The sequence below is a fragment of the Mandrillus leucophaeus genome, unplaced genomic scaffold (assembly GCF_000951045.1).
Source record: "Mandrillus leucophaeus isolate KB7577 unplaced genomic scaffold, Mleu.le_1.0 Scaffold76, whole genome shotgun sequence".
Classification (NCBI taxonomy): Eukaryota; Metazoa; Chordata; class Mammalia; order Primates; family Cercopithecidae; genus Mandrillus; species Mandrillus leucophaeus.
The window spans coordinates 5,117,814-5,136,322 of NW_012108252.1; the positions used below are offsets into that span (position 1 = coordinate 5,117,814).

General features: G+C 41.7%; 1 protein-coding gene and 1 pseudogene across 1 annotated transcript in view; both read right to left on the reverse strand.

Moving 5' to 3' along the window:
• Positions 1 to 17,618, reverse strand: part of PTPN3 (protein tyrosine phosphatase, non-receptor type 3) — a 160,566-nt gene extending 142,948 nt beyond the window's left edge. The window contains exon 1 of the mRNA XM_011966378.1: positions 17,499 to 17,618. Coding sequence (XP_011821768.1) covers positions 17,499 to 17,544 — 46 coding nt within the window. The 5' untranslated portion in view covers positions 17,545 to 17,618. The remainder of the gene's footprint in view (positions 1 to 17,498) is intronic.
• On the reverse strand, positions 12,326 to 17,237 carry LOC105529292 (annotated as a pseudogene).
• Positions 17,619 to 18,509: the final 891 nt, after the last annotated feature.

Here is an 18,509-nt window from a genome sequence, read left to right on the forward strand (position 1 = left end):
GTTTATCCTGCCCACACAGTTTCAGTTATTTTCCTAAGTGCTTTTTCCTGAGTGCACTTGCACACACGCCCTCTACACCCACACCCAGTACCACCTGTGTTATTAGAGTTATCACATTGTATGGGAATTGCCAGCTGACATGTCTTTTTAAGCATGAGGCCTGGCGTTACTCACCTTGATAGTCTCTCCCTGCTCCGTAGGAGAGTGTGTGACATGTAGACCCTCTACTTAGTGCATGGAATGGAGAGAACAATGAATCAACAAAAGAAGAGAAGAACCCTGGAGAAAGGTTGGGGTAAAGAGTTGCAGTCAGAGGGGGAAGTTCTGAATTCAAAACTTCTTTTTTTTTTTTTTTAAGGCAGGGTCTCACTCTGTCACCCAAGCTGGAGTGCAGTGGTGGAATCAGGGCTCACTGCAATCTCCACCTCCCAGGCTCGAGCAATCCTCCCACCTCAGCCTCCCAAGTAGCTGGGACCACAGGTGTGCGCCCCCATACCCAGCTAATTTTTTTGTATTTTTTTGTGGAGATGAGGTATCACCATGTTGCCCAGGCTAGTTTCGAACTCCCTACCTCAGGTGATCTGCCTGCCTCAGCCTCCCAAAGTGCTAGGATTACAGGCGTGAGCTACCACACCCGGCCTTGAGTTTGAAACTATTGCATCCCAGTTTCGGTAAGGTTCTCTCTGTCTGCAACATGTCCCACTTCCTTTGCCCAACTTTGCCTTCATCACACCTCTCCTCCTTGGGGTGTCAGCTTAGGAACGATCCCTTTGGGAAGCCTTCTCTGATTCCCACTGGTCTGAGTGAGATCTGTTTTCATTTGCTTCCTCGCATCCTGAGGTTTTTCTACCAAAATACTTACCAAACTATATTCCAACTCTGATTTAGCTGTCTTTCTCACTAGACTTGAATTTCCACAAAAGCAAGGACTAGGTCTAGCTTGCTCATCCTGGTACTCCCAGTGCTTACAAGGGTGCTTGTGTTCATCCTTTTATTTGTGGAATGAATATTACGTAGAACTAATATGAATGGGCTAACGAATTCCAAGAAGGAAATGAAAATCACAGAAGGGACTCAGGGAGCATCTAGTCTTATCTCTTCATTTTACAGGTGAGGAAACCGAGACTTAAAGAGGGTATGACTGGACGAAGTTCCTAAAGCCTGTCAGTGGCAGAACTGGAATTAGTGAGTTATAACGGGGACTTTCTGGACTTTATTCGCTGTCTGATTTTTCTAAGGAATAAAGGTGTCTTAGGTTCTTGTTACTCAAAGTGGGAACGACAGACCATCAGCATTAACCACACCTGGGAATATGCTAAACTCTCAGGACCTACCCTGGACCAGGAGGGCAGCTATCTAGGCTTCTAAATCATTACAGTTCGCTGCAGGAAAGCCATCTGGTCAAGTGGAAAAGAAATCCTAGCCAATGTCTTGTGGCATTAAGTGCAGGCTATACACCAAAGGCCAAAAGTGTAGGCCCCTCACCTCTCAAAAGTTTCAGACAGTTTGGAAGTCCAGGGCCTGGCCTGATGGAGGATGATGGCCGAGATTCAGGTGAGCTGATGCTCTGAATAAAGAGGCCTCAAATAAAGAGGACCTCCCGGAAGCACAGCAAAAGCTGGCACTCCTGATGCTGCACATTTCCAACCTGGTAGCTATTTCACTAAACAAATATTTTTATAAATGTATATTTATTTATACAAATAATTCCACCCACACTGCTCAAAGTGGTGGTGAAAGTAGTATACACGTACCTGCTAGTGGCATTGTAAACTGCAGCCTGTTTGGAAAACACTACAACCACATGTAACAACAACTATAAAGTGATTTATCCCCTCAGACCAAGGAATGCCACTCACAGGAAACCATCCTAAGGAGATAATTCAACACAAGTGAAAAGCCACATGCGTGAGATGTTTATTAAAGTTAAAAGTGGAAAATACTAAATCAAAAGGGAATGGTTGAGCAAATTATGACATGGTATCTTCATGAAGACCATTCAACATTAATTATAATATAATTAATATGTCCCACTTCACCTGCTTGGGGTACAATAGTGATTAAGAACATGATCTGTGGGTTTTCAGTTCTGATTCTACCATTTATTGTATCACCTTGGACAAGTTTACTTAGCCTCAGTTTCCTTACGTGTAAAATGGGGATAATAGCAGTACTTATTTTATAGGATTGTTGTGAGGATTAAATTATTTAATTGTGTCCATTAAAGTGCCTGGAATAGTGCTTCTCTATAAATTTATATATATATATATATATGTAGTTTTTTTTTTCTTTTTTGAGACGGAGTCTCTCTTTGTTGCCCAGGCTGGAGTGCAGTGGTGCGATCTTGGCTCACTGCAACTTCCACCTCGCAGGTTGAAGCGATTCCCCTGCCTCAGCCTCCCAAGTAGCTGGGACTACAGGCGTGTGCCACCACACCCGGCTTATTTTTTGTATTTTTAGCAGAGACAGGGTTTCACTGTGTTAGCCAGGATGGTCTCCATCTCCTGACCTTGTGATCTGCCTGCCTTGGCCTCCCAAAGTGCTGGGATTACAGGCAGAAGCCACTGCACGCAGCCTATATCATTTTTTTAAACAGTCAGATTAAATGGTTTGATAGTTGCATACCACCTGGTACAAGAATGCTTTTCTTTCGTCTTCAGAGTCTGACCTCCTGATAAGTCTTGGCCCTCCAGGCATATTTCCCAAGGGCTCCTTTGAAGACTCAAGGAGAGAAAATAAGAGAATATCTTTAACTGGGCTCTGCATTTCATTCTTTATGGCTCTTGTTGCTATGTTGTGTGGCCATTGAAACAGGTGACGTGGGGACCCTCTGGAATTCTCCTTTTCCAGAATTATGCTCAAATGTGGTAACTCCACCCCATACATGCCTAGACTCCCAGATCTTTAGAGCTTACACAAATGTGTACACACACGCACAAACACACACACAGTGTATGCGGCCTTCTGCAAGTCTCTTCCTGAGTGTCCCTGAGTCCCAGTTGCTGAGCATGAATGAGATTCTTTCCTTCCTCTTTCAACCCCTTGGTCTGTTTGCAGTGACCTCCCTGGCTTGATAGTCGCGTACCACCTGGTACAAGAACGCTTTTTTCAGTGGATAACTACTTGGTCCAATGACAATAACAACTGCTGCTGGGCACGGTGGCTTACACCTGTAATCTCAGCACTTTGGAAGGCTGAGGTGGGAGGATTGCTTGAGCCCAGGAGTTCAAGACCAGCTTGGGTAACATAAAGAAACTCTTGTTTCTACAAAAAATGAAAATGTTAGCTGCGCCTGATGGTGTGCACCTGTGGTCCCAGCTACTCAGGAGACAAAGATGGGAGGATCACTTGAGCCCAGGAAGTCAAGGCTACAGTGAGCTATGATCGCACCACTGCACTCCAGACTAGGAAGCAGAGTGGGATCCTGTCTCAAAAAAACTAACAAACCAACCAACCCAGCTGCCATTCATTGAAAGCCCGAAGAGTGCCAGTTGTTTTGCTGCTGTGCCTTTATAAACATTCATCTTCAGAATGAACTTATGAAGGAAGTACTATTATTCCTATCTCACAGCTGGAGTCTCTGAAGTTCAGATACATTAAGGAGCTGGCTCAAGACTCACTACTCATATGTGAAATATCTGAGATTTTAACCTAGGCTTGTCTAACTCCAAAGCCTACACTAAGAATCATGACCCTAAACTGCCTCCCTGTGTAGGGATATAAACAAGAAGTTTATAATAAATGGTAACTGAAAAAGTAAAAGCTAAGTTGCATTGCCACATGAATACAATTGTGTAAAAATATGTCTGCATGTGGACAAAGCCTTGGGAATATTTGCTGTGCAAGACTGATAGGATCATTACTGATTCTTTTCCTTTTGAGTAATTTCCTTTTATGACAGTTATATAGTGTTTTGGTTTTGGTTTTAGTTTGTTTTTGAGATGGAGTCTTGCTCTGTTTCCCAGGATGGAGCGCAGTGGCATGATCTTGGCTCCCTGCAACCTTTGCCTCTCTGATTCAAGTGATCCTCCTACCTCTGCCTCCCGAGTAGCTGGGACTACAGGCATGCACCACTACAGCTGGCTAATTTTTCTATTTTTAGTAGAGATGGGGTTTTGCTGTGTTGTCCAGGCTGGTCTCGAAATCCTGGCGTCCTGGCCTCAAGTGATCCGCCCACCTCGGCCTCCCAACGTGCTGGGATTACAGGTGTAAGCCACCTTGACCAGCCAGTTTATTTTTATTATTTTTTATCGGGTCTTACTTTGTCACCCAGGCTGGGTGCAGTGGCATGATCATGGCTCACTGCAACCTTGACCCCTCTGGCTCAAGTGATCCTTCTGCTTCAGCTTCCTGTGTAGCTGGGACTACAGGCATGTGTACCACCACACCCAGATAATTAAACAAAAATGCTTCTTTTTTTTTGGAAATGGGGTTTCACAATGTTGCCCAGGCTGGTCTTGAATCCCTGAGCTCAAGCGATCCTCCTACCTCAGTCTCCCAAAGTGCTGGGATTACAGGCGTGAGCGACTGCACCTCGCTGTTACAGACTTTTTGCCATTTAAAAAAGCTACCCTCCACCTGCAAAAATTAACTTCCTCTAAAGTCGAATAGTTCTCAGCCTTGGTTGCACATGAGGATCATCTTGAGGGGCTTTTAAAAGATACCCAATACCTGGGCTCCATCACAGATCAAGTAAATCAGACTCTCTAAGGGCTGGGCCCGGGGAGTGGTATTTTAAGAGAGTCTTCCCATTGGTTTTAGTATGCAACCAGGATTGGGAAAAAACTTCATGGAGAATCTTGGCCTGCCACCCTCCCTCTTCAGGAGAACCTAGCTGACCTATATTCTGCAACCTTGTGCTAATTAACTCAAGCTTTTCCCTCTGTGTTCAGGAAGGGGCTAGCAAGATGACTTTTTCTCTAGTCATTTTTGCAGAAAGGTACTAGCAGAACTTTTTGGGAGATAGAAATTTTCTATAGCTTGATTGTGGTGGTTACGTGACTGTACACCTTTGACAAAACTCCTTTAGCTGTATACTTAAAATTGGTGAAGTTTGTTTTTTATACATTATACTTAATTGGGTTTTAAAAAGTTATGACTCTTGAAAAGGAAGAAATAAAACTTATTTGCAGATTATATGTTTTAATATGAAGAAAATGTGAAATTTATAAAGTATTTGATAAGTAAATTTAGCAAAGGAAGTGAATGCAAGGTCAATATACAAAATTCATTTGTACATGTATTATACACACTAGCAATAAAAAACTAGAAAATAAAATATTTTAAATACCATTTACATTTAAATACCATTTACAATACAAGAAGCCACAAAATATTTAGGAATAAATCTAATGAAAGATTTCAAAGACTAGTACACTGACAACCATCAAACATTGCTGAGAGAAAGTAAAGAAGACTAAAATAAATTGAGAGATAAATCATGTTCATGGATTGGAAGACACAATATTGACAAGATATTAATTTACTTTAAATTGATCTGCAGTTTTAATGCAAACTCAGTAAAAATTTCAGCAATTTTTTTAAAAAAAGTGGAATTGACAAGTTTATTTTAATATATGTGAAGCTGTGTGCAGTGGCTCATTCCTGTAATCCCAACATTTTGGGAGGCTGAGGTGGGAGGATTCTTGAGCCCAGGAGTTTGAGATCAGCCTGGGCAACAAAGTAGTACCTCATTTCCACACACAAAAAAAGTCAAAAAATTAGCCAACCATAGTGGCACACACCTGTAGTCCCAGCTACATGGGAGGCTGAGGCAGGAGGATCCCTTGAGCCCAGTAGATTGAGGCTGCAGTGGGCTGTGTTCACGCCATTGCACTTCAGCATAGGTGACAGAGTGAGACCTTGTCTCAATAAATAAATAAATAAATAAATAAAATTTATGTGAAAGCAAAGGACCTAGAAGAGCCAAGGCAATAGAAGAAGATGAACAGGGGACTTCTAACATCTGATAACAACTTATAAAGCTATAGCAATTAAGATAGTTTGGTACATGGATAAATGAGTAGACAAAGGAAATAGAATAGAGAGTCCAGCAACGATACCAGCCATAAATGGTCATTGGATTTATGACAAATATTCTACAGCAACTCAGTGGAGAAAGTGTCAGCTTTTCACTAAATGGTGCTGGGTCAACTGGATATCCATAAAAAAAGAAAGAAGAAAGCTAGATCTTTCATACCATACACAAAAAGTCGTAATGAAACATAGACATAAAAGGGATAAAATAATGAAGATTCTAAAGGGCGACATAACAGGATATCCTCATGATCTTGAGGTAAGCAAAGATTTAAAAATAGGATACAAAAAAGTGTAAGTCATGAAGGAAAAGCTTGATAAGTTGGACTTCATTAAAATGGATAACTTCTGGCTGGGTGTGGTGGCACACGCCTGTAATTCCAGCACTTTGGGAGGCCAAGGTGAGTGGATAACTTAAGGCCAGGAGTTCAAGACCAGCCTGGCCAACATTGCAAAACCCTGTCTCTACTAAAAAGAGAAAAATGAGCCAGGCATGGTGGTGCACGCCTGTAATCCTGGCTACTTGGGAGGCTGAAGAATGAGAATTGCTTGAGCCGGGGGCAGAGGTTGCAGTGAGCAGAGATTGTGCCACTGCACCGCAGCTTGGGTAACAGAGCGAGACCCTGTCTCAATAAATAAATAAATACATACATAAAAATTATAAAATAAAATAAAATGAATAACCTCTTATAGTTAAAGAGAATGAATAAGTTCTAGTATTTGATAGTACGTAGGGAAATTATAGTTAACAGTAGTTTCTTGTGTAGTTTTCAGAATAGCTAGAAGAATTGTAATGTTCCCAACGGGAAGGAAAGATAAATATTTGACGTGATGGGTATCCTAATTACACTGGTTTGATCATATCACATTGTGTGCAGGTATGAAAATATCATATATACCCTCAGAACATGTACAACTACTACATATCAATAAAAATAGATAAGTAAAATGAATAACTTCCATTCATCAAAAGGCACAATTAACAGAGTGAAAAGGCAAGCCACAGACTGATAAGGGCTATTAGCAATACACATATATCCGACAGAGGACTCATAATCAGAATATATAAAAAACTCTTACAAATCATTAGGAATACCATCTAATTCAAAAATAGGCCAAAAACTGTAAAGATTACTTCACAGAGGAGGACATCCAAATAGTTAATAAGCAAATGAAAAAGTGTTCAATATCATTATACAGTAGGCTAAGCAATTTAAAAGCACATAATATCTCCCCCGTTACTTGTCATTAAAAGCATTATAATATCTAGTGTTGGCAATATATAGAACAAACGGGGATCCTTATGCCTTAATGATGGATACAGCCATTTTGGTCAATTATTGGACAGCATTTACTAAAGTTTAGCAAAAATAAATCTTATGTCCAAACAATGTCACATGACAAATACCCAAGACAAATGAGTTCTAATGTTTGGCAAAAGACATGTATTTGAACATTCTTAGCTGCATCATTTATAAGAGCCAAACTGGAAACAATGCAAATATCCATTAACAGTAGAGACAAAAGATAAACTGTGATATGCTCATCAATGGAATACTACATATCAATGAAAAAGGACAAACTCCTTCTATGCACAATAAAGAGGACCGATCTCACAGATGAGCAAAAGAAGCTAGACATGAAAGTGTGTGTGATCTCTGATTTCACTTATACGAGATTCAAAAACAGGCAAAACAGATAAATGGTGAGGAAAGGCAAAATAGTGTTTATCTTCAGCAGTTTTTAATTGGGAAAAAAGCCTTTGGGAGGGCTGGATATATTCTTTATCTTGATTGGGATGGTCATGTCAAGGGTATATAGAGTATAAACAAACATTCACTGAGCTGTGTTGTTAATGTTAGTGCATGTATATATATATGTTATGTCTAAAAAAATTCAAATCCGTGTGTGTGTATAACAGCCTCTTTTCCTTTTCCTTCTCCTCCTCCTCCTTCTTCCTTGTATGTGTGTGTATATGTGTGCCTCTAGAGTCTGAAAGTATTAGTTGTACATATTTAATCATCTTAATTCTACTTCCTTGTGTGTTAATTTTTCTTTCTTGATATTGGTGCTCTTCTCTGATGTTGACTTTCCTTAAATATTTGGCTACTCCTGGCTGCCTACTCTTCTTTGACTTTAGAAATCTCTGTTAAGCTTATGATTATTGTAGATATGGTCCAAGTAACTGCCTCCCGTCATCATGGGGGACGACAGGCTGCGTGTTGGTAGTTGTTCTCTGGTATGAGGATTCCTTGTCTTCTACCCCTTGAATTTTCTAGGAACCTGGGACCTCCGTATCTATACTCAGCACTTCCACCTGGGAGAGATGCTGCTCTCTGTCTCTCATGGCACATGAAGGAGAAAGAAGGGTTGCAGGTCCAGCAGCTTCTCAAAGTGGTTCTCAAATCTTGGTCTCCGAATCAGCTGCATCAGCACCACCAGGGAACTTATTAGAAATGCAAATTCTCAGGCTCCACCACAGACCAGCTGGATCAGAAACTCCGGGCTGAGGCACAGCAATCTGTGCTTTAACCATCCCTTCAGGTGATACTGATGCCCATTCAAGTCTGAGAACCACTGTCAGAGACTGTGCCCCAGTTAATTTCCCGGAAAATCACTCCTCCTCCTCCTTGATCCTTTTTCGCAGCAGGAATTCTTGTATATCCAGCAAAGGCTCCTTTATTCCTGTTTCTCCTTCAGTCCATTCCTATCTGTTCTCTATCATTCAGAAACTCCTCATCATTTCCGGTGGGTTGGTAGCAATCGTTCTTGCTTTCTAGACTTCTAATGAATTAAAACATTTTTTAATTGGTAAAATACATGTAGTATGAAGTTTACCACCTTAAGCACTTAAGTGTATGGTTTAATAATGTCAAGTACTTTCACATTGTTGTGCAACCATCACCAATAACCATCCACAGAACTTTCATCTTGCAAAACTGAAACTATATACCTATTAAACAACAATGCGTCATCTAATAGATTTTTTAAAAGCATATGAAATGGAATGTGTTGGGGGTAGGGATTTACAGTTACTGGATGCATATGCTCTGCATACCATCTTTTCTTATTTATTTATTTTTTGTAGAGATGGGCATCTCACTATGTTGCTCAAGCTGGTCTTGAACTCTGGCCTCAAGCATTTATCCTGCCTCAGCCTCCCAAAGCACTGGGATTATAGGTGCGAGCCACCATGTCTGGCCCATCTTTCTTTATTTTATTGTGGTCAAATATTCATAACATAACATTTACTAGTGTAACCATTTGTAAGTTATAGTCCAATGGCATTGAGTTCATTCACTTTGTGGTGCCACCATCACCACTAACCACTACCCATCTCCAGAACTTTATCATCCCAAACTAAAATTCTGTACCCATTAAACAACATTTCCTCATTCCCCAACTTCCATCAACCCTAGGCAACCACCATTCTAGTTTCTGTCTCCATGAACTTGACTACTCACATAAGTGGAATCATATAATATTTGTCCTTTTGCGACTGCCTTATTTCACTTAGCATGTTTTCAAGGTTCATCCATGTTGAAGCACGTGTCAGAATTTCCTTCTCTTTTAAGGCTGAATACTATTCCATTTATGAATATAGCATGTTTTCTTTATTTATTCATCTGTTAATAGGCACTCGGGTTGCTTCTATTTTTTGGGTATTGTGAATGGTGCTGCTATGAACATGTTGTATCAATATATCTTTCTTCTTTCAATTCTTTTGGGAATATAGCCAAAAGGGGAATTGTTGGATCATATGGCAATTCTGTTTTTAATTCCTTGAGGGAGTGCTGTACTATGTTCCATTGCACCTGCATCATTTTGCATTCCCACCAGCAATGCACAGGGGTTCTCATTTCTCCACATCCTTTTCCTAACATGTCATTTTCTGGGTTTAAAACAATATCCATTCTAATGGGTGTGAAGTGATATCTCATTGTGATTTTGGTTTGTATTTTCCTAATAATTAGTAATGTTTAGCAGCATTTCATGTCCTTATTGGCTATTGATATATCTTCTTTGGAGAAACGTCTATTCTAGCACTTTGCCTATTTTTGAATTGGGTTGTTTTGTTGTTGTTGTTGAGTTTTATGAGTTCTCTATAAATTCTGGATATTAATGCTTTATCAGATATGTGATTTGCAGATATTTTATCCCATTGTCTGAGTTGCCTTTTTACTCTGTTGTGAGTGTCTTTCAATGCACAAAAGTTTTTCATTTTGACAAAGCCCAATTTGTCTATTTTGGCTTTTGTTGCCTGTGCCTTTTATGTCTTATCCAAGAAACCATTGCCAAATCCAATGTCATGAAGCTTTTCTCCAACGTTTTCTTCTGTAGATGTCATCTCAATCCAACCCCTAACAGCAGTTTTCAAGTGTCCACTAGTTAAACCTCAATAATATCTAGCTTTTCCCACCCCCATCCTGCCCCTACCATAGCATGAATGTTGAGAACCTGGCAATTTTGCTGTCAGCTCAGGGTATAGATAGGGTGCTCTCTGATGAAGGGCTAAGACAAGCTGGGCTAAGGTCAGAAATCTGGATGGCCTTGATCTTATTAACCCTGATCATGCCAAAAGGGTCATGGGAATAGCAGAAAAGGCAGAGCTGTTGGAATCAGTTGGTTCTTGCTCAAAATCTTGGTTTACACCCATTTGCTGTCACTATTAGCTGGGGGGTCTTGGGCAAGTTCTATAACCTCTTTGGGCTTCAGTTTTGGTTTTATTTTTAATCTTTAAAATGAGGATAATAACACCTACCTTCAGGTGTAGTTTTGAGAATGAGAGATAATGCATGGTCAGGCTCCTAGAAGCTGGGAGCTCTACTTATATTAATTACATCATGTGAGATATGGTTGTTACCCAGTATATCCGCTCTGCTTGGCCTCTAGCCTGCGAGCATCTCCCCAGGCCAGGCTCGTACATTTTCATCTCTGGATCCCAACACTTGATCCTCAGTCTGGCACATGGTAGGACCTCACTAGACATTTGCCAAGTGATTGATTTGGAGGTTAAAAAAAAATCCCTTGCATTCTGCGTGAAAGCCACATTACTGTAATGGGACACAGGTTTGGAGTTGTGAGTATGAGAACTCAATTGAAACGTGTTCTACCTCTTGGAATGTATTTTGTTCCACATTATGGATACCAAAGAATGCCTGAGTTTCCCTCTTTCCTCTTCATTTCTGCTGTTAATTTTTACTTTCCAAATGAAATGAGTCTTATGTCTAAGAATTTTAGAAGGGATTTTGGTGGGAGTGAAACTGGGTACCCAAATGTTCCGATCTTAGCACTGAAAGTCCAGGAAACCCCTCTGTCCTGGGTTTTCTGTCAGTACAGTTGGCCATTCTCAAAAGACTAATGGAAGCTAGCTGGCAGATACATTAACTACAAGATGGAGATTTTTTGGAATCCCCTTTAAAGTTTGATTTGATAGATTCTGTATGGTTCTGGTCAGTTCCATTGAATTTGCTACTTCAGGAAGTATGGAACAGATTAGATTTTCATTCTGGTTTCATTCAGATTTTTTTTCTCTGTACAAAGTAATCCCATTGGCTCTTTATTATTATTAGTTAAGACCTTTATTAACAGGTGCTTGCAGTTTGTTGACTTTTTTGAAAACATCAAGTTGTAAACTTTTATTACAAATTAAAAATGAGGCCGGGCACGGTGGTTCAAGCCTGTAATCCCAGCACTTTGGGAGGCTGAGGCGGGTGGATCACGAGGTCAGGAGATCGAGACCATCCTGGCTAACATGGTGAAACCCCATCTCTACTAAAAATACAAAAAACTAGCCGGGCGTGGTGGCAGGCACCTGTAGTCCCAGCTACTCGGAGGCTGAGGCAGGAGAATGGCGTGAACCCGGGAGGCGGAGCTTGCAGTGAGCCGAGATCCCGCCACTGCACTCCAGCCTGGGTGACGCAGAGAGACTCCGTCTCAAAAACAAACAAACAAACAAACAAATTAAAAATGAAGTTATTAAAAATCTCAACCTGACCAGACAGGAAACAATTTAAAAACCTTTAAAGGCGTATTGAGAAAAAAAACCGGCTTAAAAAAAAACACCACACATTTGTTATGACCAAAAAGAGACATCTTTAGGTAAAAATAATAAAAACCCCATGCTGCTTAGATAATACAGATAGTTCTATTTATCTGGTCAACGGGCAAAAAGCAAGCACTTAAGGTCTTCAGCTGCAATCTTTTGTTCATTTCTTATTGCTGGAATTTGATATTTCTTCTTGTTGGATGACTAAACTAGGTGATGGTAGAGATGGTAAGTCGGCATTTACTCAACTCCGCCCTGCTCAGCCTCGGGAGCTGACGAATTCTCAGCTGGTGGATCGGCAGCTTTTGTCTCTTTGCCATCTTGTGGTTTAGGGTTTTCTTTTCTTTTCTGTTTTTCTTTTTCTTTTTCTTTTGAGACAGATCCTCGCTCTTGTCCCCCAGGCAGGAATGCGATGGCGCGACCTCTGCTCACTGCAACCTCTACCTCCCGAGTTCAGGCGATTCTCCTACCTCAGCCTTGAGAGTAGCTGGAACTACATACAGGGGCCTGTCACCACGCCTGGCTAATTTTTGTATTTTTAGTAGAGACGGGGTTTCACCATATTGGCCAGGCTGGTCTCGAATTGCTGACCCCAGGTCATCCACCCACCTTGGCCTCCCAAAGTGCTGGGATTACAGGCGTGAGCCACCACGCCCGGTCCGTTTAGGGTTTTCTGGGCGTCTGCATCTGTAATTGAAGTTGCGGCGGTACCGACGTTGTGGTGGCTGCTGACCTTGGGTCTCACCTCTTTGATTTTCTTTATCCTCTTCATTGCTGTCCTCTCTAGGCTGTCTTTGGCAAGGAGGGCCCCTGCAGAATCGTGGTCTATGTCCCTGATACATACTCTGCCGCATCGATCTACCTTGTTCTACCGCACCCTGGTTGTCAGCATTCTCCATCACTTCTCCCTGCACAGGAGGGTTGGAATGCCGTGGCCCACGCCCATAGGGTCTCCGCATGTAGGAAGGTGGGAACCTTCGCCTGCGGTAGGGCCAGCGTGGTAGGGCCTGGCCTTCGGGGGCACTCTCCTATCCCTCGTTCTTTCCCCAACTCTCACTTTTCTTGTAATTTTGCTGGTAATTGGGTGGAGGACCCCTATGACGTGGATAGCATCTATAAGAGTTACGGTCTGTTGCATATTTACTGGCTTGAACTGGAACACCACCAGGACCTATAATACGTGCTGCCTCCGCACCCTTTTCTCCTTCAACAACATCAGACTCCACAGTCTCTCCATCTCCTACACTGCGAAGGTACCTCCTGGGGTTTATTCTTCTTTTTGGCAGTCTGGGGTACAAATATATCTTCCTTAATGTCATTCCTGTATGAAACCATATCCGTTCCTTATGTTGAACCATTTTACTGTTTCCAAAACCTTAGTTGCGGTGACCTGCTTGTCCCCGCCGGCAGGTGCCGCTGATGTGAAGCCGCCTGGGCCACCGCTTCCTACGCCGCTGCCCATAGTGCCTGGTGTTGTGTCACCGCGCTGAGGGCGGGGACGGCGGGCGGCTGCTAGGTCTCGGCCTTGCTGCTGAAGGTTGCCGCGATGGTGACTGGGGCCGGCTGCGGCAGCTGCGGCTCCTCCCGGGGTGTGATGGTAACTAGCGCCGGAGGCAGCGGTGGGGGCTGCTCAGGGATCTCTGGGGTCCACTCTCCGCTCAGGCTACCGATCGAACTCTTGGCTCTCTTAAAAAGTTAGTGTGGCCGGGCGCGGTAGCTCACCCCTGTAATCCCAGCACTTTGGGAGGCCGAGGCGGGTGGATCGCCTGAGGTCAGGAGTTCGAGACCAGCCTGACCAACGTGGTGAAACCACGTCTCTACTAAAAAAAAAAAAAAAAAAAAAAAAATTGGCTGAGCGTAGAAGCTTGCGCCTGTAATCCCAGCTACTCGGGAGGCTGAGGCACTCGGGAGGCTGAGGCAGGAGAATCGCTTGAACCTGGGAGGCCGAGGTTGCAGTGAGCCAAGATGGCGCCACTGCACGACAGCCTGGACGACAAGAACGAGACTCCGTCTCCAAAAAAAACAAAAGGTTAGTGTGCAGTCGTTTTGGACATGCTGAAGTGACTAAAATTGAGACTAAGAAAAATAAGTGTATTAATCGTGGATCATAGCTCTTTTTCTAAACCTATTTTTGGACTGCCTTTTGCTCTAATAAAAAACAGGCTTACTTGGTGAAGTATTTGTTCAAAGACAGGTCTTTTATGAGTAATCTTTGGAGGAAGATGAAGTGGGTTAATTTTACTTTAAAAGCTCTGTGGGATGCCAAAGCTGGTAGGATGTGCGAAAAGATGGGCTTATGGTATTTTAAAAATCAATTTGAAAAGAGTTGTGACTCGTATTTCTCATCCCAGTTAATATTTCTGAATTTGAATTTTGTGAAAGATCGTTACAACGACTTAACTGAAACATGATCAGGCAGGTATTTCATATTCTGGTACATACTTTATGATCATTCACTGGCTGGCAGACTTCACATGTCGTTTCCCTGGGTCCAGGAACCTCCCTGCTGTTGTCAGCCTCCACTAAAAATTTTCAGTGTAAAATATAGACCTGATCTAGTCATGTTCCTGCTTAAAAATCCTTACTAGCTCTCCCACTTCTCCTAGAATAAATAAAGTCCAAAGACATTCCAGGCTTGCAAGAGCTGATCGTCAGTTGATCTGGTAAGCTTATTTTCTGGTTTTTTCACATCCTTTTTTTTTTCTTTTTTTGAGACAGAATTTCCCTCTGTCGCTCAGGCTGGAGTGTAATCCTGTGATCTCAGCTCATTGCAGCCTCCGCCTCCAGGTTCAAGTGATTCTGGTGCCTTAGCCTCCTGAGTAGCTGGGACTATAGGCGCATGCCATCGAACCCAGCTAATTTTTGGATTTTTGGTAGAGATGGGGTTTCACCATGTTGGCCAGGCTGATCTTGAACTCCTGGCCTCAAGTGATCTGCTTGCCTCAGCCTCTCAGAGTGCTGAGATTACAGGTATGAGCCACCACACCTGGACACACATCCTCTACTTCCTCTTTTTCTTTCTTTCTCTTTTTAAAATTAAGGTGAAATTCAATAACATAGAATTAACCACTTAAACAAGCAATTTGTGACGTTTAGTACATTTACAATGTTGTGCAACTGATACTACTATCTAGTTGCAGAGCACTTTCACCACCCCAGAAGGAAACCCTGTACCATGAAGCAGTCACTCCACATTCTCTACTCCCTTAGCCCTTGGCAACCACCAATCTGCTTTCTGTCTCTATGGATTTGCCTATTCTGGATATTTCATATACATGGAATAATAATAATATTTGACCTTTTGTCTGGCTTCTTTCACTTAACATAATGTTTTCAAGGTTCATCCACATGGTCACATTTATGAGAACTTTATTCCTTTTTATGGCTGAGTAATATTCTGTTGTATGGATATATCACACAACTTGTTTATCCATTCATCCATTCATGGACATTGGGTTGTTTCTACCTTTTGGCCATTGTGAATGGTGTATGCATATCCATGTATACCGATCTTCAATCCTTTTGGGTATAAACCTGCAAATGGAGTTACGGGATTGCACAGTAATTCTGTTTCACATTTTGAAGAACCATCAAACCATTTCCCCTCCTTTCTCTTGTGTTCCAATAATACAGTATATTCAAGACAATTTTTGTCAAAGCACAATGATACGACGTCTTTAATTATAACAGGCTGTATAAGTACCCAAGGGCAAGGACTGTGTCATCTGTGAATCTCCAGCATCTGGCACACGGCTGTACAAAGGTGCTCAATAAATGTTTGTGGGATTGGATGGGTTACAGACAGCTTTATCCTTAGGGAAGATATGGTGTATGTAAGGCTTTGAATATGAGAAGAGCTAAGTGTGGGTAGGGGTAGGTAAGGCAGAAAAGACCTTGCCAACTCCTTTGAACAAAGGGGAAGGAAAAAGGTATGGTAGAACTAGTTCCCCTTAGACCTGGCTTCTCTTGCTGGCTTGCCTTTGATGAACTTATTGTAAATCTCTGGGAAGTTAAATTCCCCTCTGTCAATGAGAAGATTGAATATTTTAATGATATTTAATGTTTTTGTTTGCTGTAAGTTGTGGAAATATTCCCCGCCCCCCCTTCCCCCCAACCCCAATATGAAGTCACAAATGAAAGATCAGTGTGGTTGGAGTGTGTGTTTGAGGGAAGGGAAGAGTGCAGGGCAGCGCATGGACCTGGCTCAACACCCTTCCTCTTTGTAGCCCCAAGGACCTTGGCAGGACTCCAAGACTCCAAGGTCCTGGCATTTTCTGAGCCCCCATCAATAGCCTACAAAGCTTCCATTCTAAAAAGATTAAGAAAGCATTAACAAACACAAGTACATATTATTGTGCAAAAAAGTATTTTTCCAAGCAGTAGAGGGGTCTTTGAGGATTTACATAGCAACTTAAACAAGAAAAGAACCAAAAGGTCTTTCTAAAAAAATTATAGTGAGTAGTACCCTTGGCTGAAAAGGCAGTTTCCAACCCCCTCCTCAACTCCTTACACTTAAAAAGAAAAGATGTAGGGCAGATTACTTGAACAGAATTGTCAAACATTTTTATTTTCCTAGCTGAACGGATTCCTGCACCATGAGAGCATTTCCTCTGAAAATGTCCTGCTCTAAACCAAAGCTGAACATGTGAATGGGCAGGTCGAGTCTTGTCTATATATTCCAGGTTTCCTTTTCTTTCTCTCTGTCTGCCTGGCTCTCTCTCTCCTGGTGAAATGACTTGGAATTATGACATCTACACTCTACTCTCACATTGTCTTTTCTTTCTAGTTCTTTGCTTCTGAATTAATCTGAAAGATTAGGGCTTAGCCGAGTCCTCCAGATAACTTCCTGACACGCCAATTGTGTTGGCAAGCCTCACTGGTCCCTGGACAATGATCATTGCTGACACTTGACTTCCTTTGGTCTTGTTCAATTCTTTATTTCCACTAAAGCTCATTTGTAGGCAGCCCTTCTGCCCGAACTTCAAAATCTTCTATTTGTTCAGGTTGAGAGAAATTATTCAGGCAATGAGAGCAAGAGATGGTTTACACGGATGTCTGACTGAGCCAAAACCACGTTGTTCTTATCATTATCGTTCCCACTTGCTGTCATAGAAGTGTAGTTTAAGCCACGATAACCACAAACATTATTCATATTCTACCATTAGCCCTCTCGTTCACTTTTTGTGAGACTTCCTGAAATTCCAGAATTTTTCCTAAAAGGGAGTTCCTATGCAATGGCTGCCTCTTTTTGTATTAGAGCCGTGTTATAAACATAGAAAGGAATTTCAATTTTAATATAATATTCCTCCGATTTTCCTTCCTTAATGTTGACTTTCACTTCAAAATGGGCATAAATGTAAGCACTGTAATATTTTCATCATTTCTTTAAATGCAGTTTTTGAAAGGAACTTACAGTTTTCCAGAGGATGCCCACAGGATAATCCCTCTTGCTCCCCCATGATGCAGTTGGACTACTGGAGAATCGAATGCTGTAATCCTTTACATAGCACTTAAAAAATGATTTAGAAAAGCTAAAGTCTGCCTTGGAAACCTCAGAACTTGTCTTAGAAATCTTGCCTCAATCGGCTTCCAAAGTGTAATGTAACATGATTATTTTCCTTCGGGGAAACCTGTGAAACAGGTCTTGGAGCTCCATTTAATGTGTCAGAGTTTTAATTGATTCTTTGCCGTGTCTGTCCACCCCATAATAGCAGCGCTAAGCGCAGGACGTGTTTTACAGGAATAGTCACCCCGAGCTTAGCTTGTTGTCACATAGCAGGCAGACAATTTCACAATGAAAATAAATCTGCTTCATGCCCTGAGAATTTCTTCCTGATGAAGTGTTCTTTGCTGATGTTGAGAGTGTGATCATTGATATCCGCCAGTTAACACTGATGTGATGTGGTTCCAGGGAAAATGTTGCTGTTCCTTGCCAGTTCTAGAAAAACAGTTTGGTTGACAAGAGGGGTACCATGGAACTCTGATCCTTGAGTTCATTTACTTTTCTCTTGCTTCTTGGACCACAAGATAGGAGTGATTCCCATGCCCTTATTATAATCTCATATAAAGTACCTTCACATATGTTATCTTATTTGATCCTCATGATAACATTGTAAGGAGGGCAGATCAGGTATCATTATCCCCACTTTATAAACCAGAAAACTGAAGTTCCAAGAAATTTGTAACCTACTCAAGGAACCACAGATAATAAGTGGCCAAGAAAGGACTAAAAAGTAGATGCTGTTTTTCGTAATTACCATTTTCCTTGGAGAGCAGCCGAGACTGCTCCACCAAGAGCTTGCTACAGCAGAACCTCCCTACTCACATTCATTCATTCATTCATTCATTCAACAAACACTTGTAGTGAGTATGAATTTTGGGGTTCAGAATTCAGGTCTGTAAAACAAAGTTAGTTCTCTCTCTC